Consider the following 7,449-nt stretch of genomic DNA (forward strand, 5'->3'; position numbering starts at 1 on the left):
TATTTTCTTATACAAGCAGAAGAGCTGTGTGACAGAGCAGCAGAATATCGCAGCCATGACACTGCCTCATAAAAACACCAAGGCCATGCTGCCTCCATCTGCTGCATTATTGGTAATAGCGGTTGGCTTGCTGCCTAGCAACAAGACCAAAAAGGATAGAAAATTGATTGATTTCTAAGTCGACCAATAGACACAACGTCTTGCCAAGGAGTGACACCACTTCCAGCCAATGAGCTACACAGGATCTTATCTCATTAACCAATCAGTAGCCAGCTTTCTTTTTTACCTTGGGAAAGGTAGCTGGGGAACTGGCCAATGAGAAGTGCTGCTGCGTGGATATCGTTTGATTGATAGGCAGCTCGACCAATCACGTTTTGATATTAGTAGTCCGAGGGCGGGTTTTTTGTCAGTCTCTCAGGAAGAAGGAGGAGGAGGAGGAGGGGGGTTAGACGCGAAAGAGAAAATGGCGGCCGCTGCTGGTGCGCCTGGTTCGGGGGAGGGAGGAGAAGCCGAGCCAGACAGCGAGCCGATTTCTGGAGATGATAGGCCGCGCCGTGACAGTCCGGAGCTGCACGGTGATGTGGTAGAGGAGGCCGGATATGGAGAGGCAGGGCTGCGGCTACCCGAGCCTGAGGAGCAGCCGGAGTCTATAGGGCCTCATTGGGAAAGTGAAGTGGAGGGGCCCCCTGCTGTCCTGGGGGTCCCAGTGCTGGCAGAAGAGGAACCTATGCAAATGGGCACGGACTGTAATCCCCCTCCTGCCCCCTGTCATGGAGGGGCAGCCCCTGACCAGGTGCCTCTCCTCTGTGCATCCTCCCCCCATCCTCAGGTCACATCAGGACCATTGCAGTGTGCTCCTGAGCCCGTCCTGGCCACACCGGACCACACACAAGTAGACACCTTCCAAGACTCCTTCCCCGAGACGTGTGCATTAACGCAAGACTCTCCCGAGCCTAAAACCCTGCATGGACAGGACAGTGTCCCCCCACAAATGCAGGTATCTGCCCTCCTGGATCCCATCCACACCCCTGACATGGTGTGTCCCACTACAGAGGGGGAAGAGGAGCAAGATCCGCTCTCAAGGATGGAAACCGATCCGGTTCCTGATCTATTCTTACAGGTAGAAGACCCTACAATGAAGCCGGAAGAGCAGATTACGCCGATGATGGACTTGAGTGATAAATTGTTCGAGTCCAAGGCCGCCATGATGGTCGATGTTGCCAGTTTGGTTGATTCCAAGGCCTCCTGGATGGTAGAGTCTGCCGGGTTTGCCGAGGCCGCCGGGTTGGCCCAGGCGGAACCTGCCGGGTTTGCCGAGGCCGCCGGGTTGGCCCAGGCGGAACCTGCCGGGTTTGCCGAGGCCGCCGGGTTGGCCCAGGCGGAACCTGCCGGGTTTGCCGAGGCCGCCGGGTTGGCCCAGGCGGAACCTGCCGGGTTTGCCGAGGCCGCCGGGTTGGCCCAGGCGGAACCTGCCGGGTTTGCCGAGGCCGCCGGGTTGGCCCAGGCGGAACCTGCCGGGTTTGCCGAGGCCGCCGGGTTGGCCCAGGCGGAACCTGCCGGGTTTGCCGAGGCCGCCGGGTTGTCCCAGGCGGAACCTGCCGGGTTTGCCGAGGCCGCCGGGTTGTCCCAGGCGGAACCTGCCGGGTTTGCCGAGGCCGCCGGGTTGGCCCAGGCGGAACCTGCCGGGTTTGCCGAGGCCGCCGGGTTGGCCCAGGCGGAACCTGCCGGGTTTGCCGAGGCCGCCGGGTTGGCCCAGGCGGAACCTGCCGGGTTTGCCGAGGCCGCCGGGTTGGCCCAGGCGGAACCTGCCGGGTTTGCCGAGGCCGCCGGGTTGGCCCAGGCGGAACCTGCCGGGTTTGCCGAGGCCGCCGGGTTGGCCCAGGCGGAACCTGCCGGGTTTGCCGAGGCCGCCGGGTTGGCCCAGGCGGAACCTGCCGGGTTTGCCGTGGCCGCCGGGTTGGCCCAGGCTGAACCTGCCGGGTTTGCCGAGGCCGCCGGGTTGGCCCAGGCTGAACCTGCCGGGTTTGCCGAGGCCGCCGGGTTGGCCCAGGCTGAACCTGCCGGGTTTGCCGTGGCCGCCGGGTTGGCCCAGGCTGAACCTGCCGGGTTTGCCGTGGCCGCCGGGTTGGCCCAGGCTGAACCTGCCGGGTTTGCCGTGGCGGCCGGGTTGGCCCAGGCGGAACCTGCCGGGTTTGCCGTGGCGGCCGGGTTGGCCCAGGCGGAACCTGCCGGGTTTGCCGAGGCCGCCGGGATGGCCCAGGCGGAACCTGCCGGGTTTGCCGAGGCCGCCGGGATGGCCCAGGCGGAACCTGCCGGGTTTGCCGAGGCCGCCGGGATGGCCCAGGCGGAACCTGCCGGGTTTGCCGAGGCCGCCGGGATGGCCCAGGCGGAACCTGCCGGGTTTGCCGAGGCCGCCGGGATGGCCCAGGCGGAACCTGCCGGGTTTGCCGAGGCCGCCGGGATGGCCCAGGCGGATCCTGCCGGGTTTGCCGAGGCCGCCGGGTTGGCCCAGGCGGATCCTGCCGGGTTTGCCGAGGCCGCCGGGATGGCCCAGGCGGATCCTGCCGGGTTTGCCGAGGCCGCCGGGATGGCCCAGGCGGATCCTGCCGGGTTTGCCGAGGCCGCCGGGATGGCCCAGGCGGATCCTGCCGGGTTTGCCGAGGCCGCCGGGATGGCCCAGGCGGATCCTGCCGGGTTTGCCGAGGCCGCCGGGATGGCCCAGGCGGATCCTGCCGGGCTTGCCGAGGCCGCCGGCTTGGCCCAGGCGGAACCTGCCGGGTTTGCCGAGTTGTGTACTGTACAAGAAACAATCACTGAGTTCGCTGATGCTGGAGTTGATCCAAAATGGGTGGATGCGATGCCTAATTCCGCCCCTTACAAGGATTTTGACGGTGATAATGGATCTGGTCCTGAATCATTTCAAGAGAGAGTTAAACTAGAAGAAGTTGTAGAAAATGACAGGGTTCTCGATGAATCTGGGCAATGTACGGAAGTGGAGCTTTTCTTACAGCCAACCCTATTGGTGAAACTTGACAGTCCGGAGAGTCATGATGTTTCTCTTGAGTGTCAGTCGGACCGATCTCCCGAGCAGGAGTCTGGGCAACTAGTCCTGTGTGATTCGGCCCACGAAGACATCCGCTCTCCTAGCGAGGAGCGGACGCTGGAGGACGCAGTGTCTCCGATGGACAGTGGGATTAGCTCCGAGCTAACGTCTATGGAAAAAGAGCTGGACTCTCAATCCGGTCACATGGAAACTGAGCCGACCGTAGACACTAGTTCTGCGTCTTATTCTCAAGATGTCGATTATGATCCATTTTATAGGGACACTAAACCGGCCAAGGCGGAATCTTCTAACGCTGAGGCCGATGTACAGGAAGAAGACGATGAGGCGTCAATGGCGCTTGCTGATGTTGTACAGACTATAGACCTCCCGGAGGAGCCCGTGCTTCTCTCCATTAAGGCAGATACATGTGTGGACAATCCTGATTTGTGTCAAGAGCCACCGCCCGCCGCGGAGATGCCAGTTATCGGTGATTTCATTCCTGGGTCTGAAGTTCAGGTTACACTTGATCACATCATTCAGGATGCGTTGGTGGTTTCCTTCCGCCACGGAGACAGAATCTTCTCAGGGGTTCTAATGGATCTGTCAAAAAGGTACGAAAAGGAGAAATGACCATTTCAATTTTATATATATATATATATATATATATATATATATATATATATATATATATATATATATATATATATATATATATATATATATATATATATATATATATATTACTGCAGGGTCCGCTCTGAAGCGGTTCTGGGGGCTGGTGAAGCTATGGGAGGGAGCCTTTGATCTCCCGCTCATATAATATGCACAGCCGCTGTCCATCACCATGGTGCTGAAACCGCACCGCGGCGATGAGCTGGGGGAGCGGCGCATATTATATGTGCCTGTGTTCGCCTTTGATGTCACATGCCTCCCCTGTGTTAGCTATGGCCCCCATGCTGCTGCACATAGTAAAATAAAACACTCTTTACTCACCTCCTCCAGCGCTGATCTCCCGGTGTCTCTGCTGCTGCTGTCTGTGATCAGGCACGCAGAGATGATATCACTCTGCTGTGCCGATCACATGACCGGCGCCGAGAACCAGGAAGTGGAGGAGGCCGGAGATCACAAGCACGGAGGGAGACACGAGGAGGGACAGCGCTGAGAAGGTATGGAAAGAGTGTTTTATTTTAGTAAAAGCAGCAGCCTGGGGATGATATCTGCCACAGGGGGCCGTGTGCCAGCCACAGGGGGCCGTGTGCCAGCCACAGGGGGCCGTGTGCCAGCCACAGGGGGCCGTGTGCCAGCCACAGGGGGCCGTGTGCCAGCCACAGGGGGCCGTGTGCCAGCCACAGGGGGCTATATCCAGATTAAGGGGGCTATGAGGGACATATACCCTATATGATTTTGTTAGACGGACACTGGCATTATAAGACAGACCCCATTTATTAAAAAAAATTCTCTATTTCTTCACCAAATTTGGGGGTGCGTCTTATAATCAGGTGCGTCTTATAAAGCGAAAAATACGGTATATAATATTATAATATATAGCGCTTGACATTACCATCAAGGTTATTTTCAAATCCTCCAGCCTTGGGGTAGGCTCACACGGGTCAATTATGCAGGTGATATTTCTAGCGGAACATTGGCTGTGTAATATAGTACAGTCATTATGTAAGATCTCGTTCACACTCAGCGGAGGAAGTGTGCAGTGTGAATTGATCTCTGTGAAGGATTTCACAGTTGTCAATTTCCCTGTAGATTTTCACATAGAATTTCATGGAGAAGGGTTAACTTACAGGAACGTGCCCTTAGGCCTGGGTTCACAAGTTTGGATTTTATATGCAGATTTTTCCACTCCACTAAAATACATAACATTTTGTTGGACCAGCAAACTTTTAGTTTGATGGGAATCTGTCAAATGCTATTAACCTGCAAGTATGGGGTTAATGTGTGTAAATAGCATAATATTGCTGTCTGCACTGAAAGTGTGGCTGCATGGAGAAAATCAACTTTATTCCTCCCAGCAGCCGCCGGCTTTCAGTCATAGAGGCGTGACCAGAGTAGATATAGACAACGCTCATAGCACTCCCTGGTACTTTAATTGACAGTTCGTTCTGCAGCTCAGCTGTGCAGAGCAAGTTGTCGGTGTGCTGTGAGCGGTCCGTATTGGAACACCTCAGACTGAAAGCCAGCGGCGGACGGCTCCTGGGAGGAATTGTTGATTTTTCTCCAGGTAGCCGCACTTTCAAAAAAGGTGGTCGGACAGATTGTTAATGCTATTGATTAAGCCTATATCTGCAGGTTAATAGCATTAGGGGACGCGACAGGTTTACGCTCATCCATACACTTTTTTGTGAAATCCATGTGACAAGTAGCATATATAAATGCAAAAATTAGCTCAGATTTTTGATGCAAAAATAGCATGCTCTAGATCGCTGTCAGAATCTCGTTTTGGCCGCCCGCTATTCCTCCTGGCCTCCACCCCCCTCATACACCTACACATGCACTTTTGGCTCAGCTGAGCTTACATGTGTTCCCAATGGTGGAGAGGAGAAAAAGCGGCTGCAAAAATCTATCCTATTTAATGCTGATACAGATACATGTGATTGAAGGCATCTTTCCTCTTCCAAAATGAACTTTTTCATAGGCTGTTACTTTAAAAAATAAAAAAACTCAAGTTTCAAGCATTCTCTGTGCTGCAGCCAATCACTGGACTCAGGAGCTTGTGACGTCTATATTAGCAGAGTTGCTGAGCTCAGTGATTGACTGCAGCACTGTTGTCTTGAGTTACTGCTGTAGCCAAACAGAAATCTAACGGTGGTCAGACCTAGGCCAGGGGAGAGTAGGTAAAGCTTTTTGTTTTCTTTATTTTATAAAGGTAACAACCTATGGGGGAAAAAGGTTTTTGAAAGGGGACAACTCCTTCAATGGCTTTCTTTTTACCTTTTGAGCCTTTTTGGCATCTGGACTCCATATTTGCTTTCGGCAGGCCTACTGGCGTCTGAGATTTTTGTGCTATTGCAGGACTTTTGGGACATGCAGCCAGATCTGTAGTTGTAGTCATGTAACTATTGTTTGCAATGACATTGGGTACATCTCTAAACCCAATTTCAGTGATATTTCACTCTTTAGGGCATGTACTGTCACCAAAAGAACTCGCACAGTATAGAATTTAGCAGGAGGAGGCGAGGAATAGAGCTGAAGTGACGGAGGCTTCAGATCAGGGATGTCAAACTCAAATATATGGAGGGCAAAAGTAAAAAATTTGGACAGTTGTTGGCCTACCTGTTCACGTTCCCCACATAGTATTATGCACAGCATAATGAGCACAACATAATCCTCCATTCTGAATAATGAGCCCCACGTAGACCTCTGTACTGAATAAAGGGCCCCACGTAGACCTCTGTACTGAATAAAGGGCCCCACGTAGACCTCTGTACTGAATAAAGGGCCCCACGTAGACCTCTGTACTGAATAAAGGGCCCCACGTAGACCTCTGTACTGAATAAAGGGCCCCACGTAGACCTCTGTACTGAATAAAGGGCCCCACGTAGACCTCTGTACTGAATAAAGGGCCCCACGTAGACCTCTGTACTGAATAAAGGGCCCCACGTAGACCTCTGTACTGAATAAAGGGCCCCACGTAGACCTCTGTACCGAATAAAGGGCCCCACGTAGACCTCTGTACCGAATAAAGGGCCCCACGTAGACCTCTGTACCGAATAAAGGGCCCCACGTAGACCTCTGTACCGAATGACGGGCCCCACGTAGACCTCTGTACCGAATGACGGGCCCCACGTAGACCTCTGTACCGAATGACGGGCCCCACGTAGGCCTCTGTACCGAATGACGGGCCCCACGTAGGCCTCTGTATCGAATGACGGGCCCCACGTAGGCCTCTGTATCGAATGACGGGCCCCACGTAGGCCTCTGTATCGAATGACGGGCCCCACGTAGGCTTCTGTATCGAATGACGGGCCCCACGTAGGCCTCTGTATCGAATGACGGGCCCCACGTAGGCCTCTGTATCGAATGACGGGCCCCACGTAGGCCTCTGTATCGAATGACGGGCCCCACGTAGGCCTCTGTATTGAATGACGGGCCCCCGTCCCGGTGAGTCTTGCTGATTCCCCCTCATAGCAAATTCTACTTGTAAATTGCAGCACGGACCGCCCGCAGAGTGGCATGTCTGTGCTGGATTTTGAAGGCCAAATCTGCTATGAAATGTATTTAGTAAAACAGCTATTTTGCGCTCTCCGGTACTGTAGTTTCTGTGTAATCAGGGCCTTTGCGTCATTAGTTGCCACCCCATCAGCTGCGCGGCCCACTGAACTGATGTGTGCCAAAAGGCAGATTTCTTTCTATACTGGTGATTGAAATTAAAAGGTGGAGCCTGGGACAAGGCG

At 54.4% G+C, this 7,449-nt stretch overlaps 1 protein-coding gene across 1 annotated transcript in view; it reads left to right on the plus strand.

The window, feature by feature from the left end:
* The first annotated feature begins 454 nt into the window (after positions 1-454).
* The window catches only part of PWWP2A (PWWP domain containing 2A), a 38,849-nt gene continuing 31,854 nt past the window's right edge, over positions 455-7,449 (plus strand). Inside the window, exon 1 of the mRNA XM_075344283.1 lies at positions 455-3,654. Coding sequence (XP_075200398.1) covers positions 464-3,654 — 3,191 coding nt within the window. The 5' untranslated portion in view covers positions 455-463. The remainder of the gene's footprint in view (positions 3,655-7,449) is intronic.

The sequence above is a fragment of the Anomaloglossus baeobatrachus genome, chromosome 4 (genome assembly GCF_048569485.1).
Source record: "Anomaloglossus baeobatrachus isolate aAnoBae1 chromosome 4, aAnoBae1.hap1, whole genome shotgun sequence".
Taxonomy (NCBI): domain Eukaryota; kingdom Metazoa; phylum Chordata; class Amphibia; order Anura; family Aromobatidae; genus Anomaloglossus; species Anomaloglossus baeobatrachus.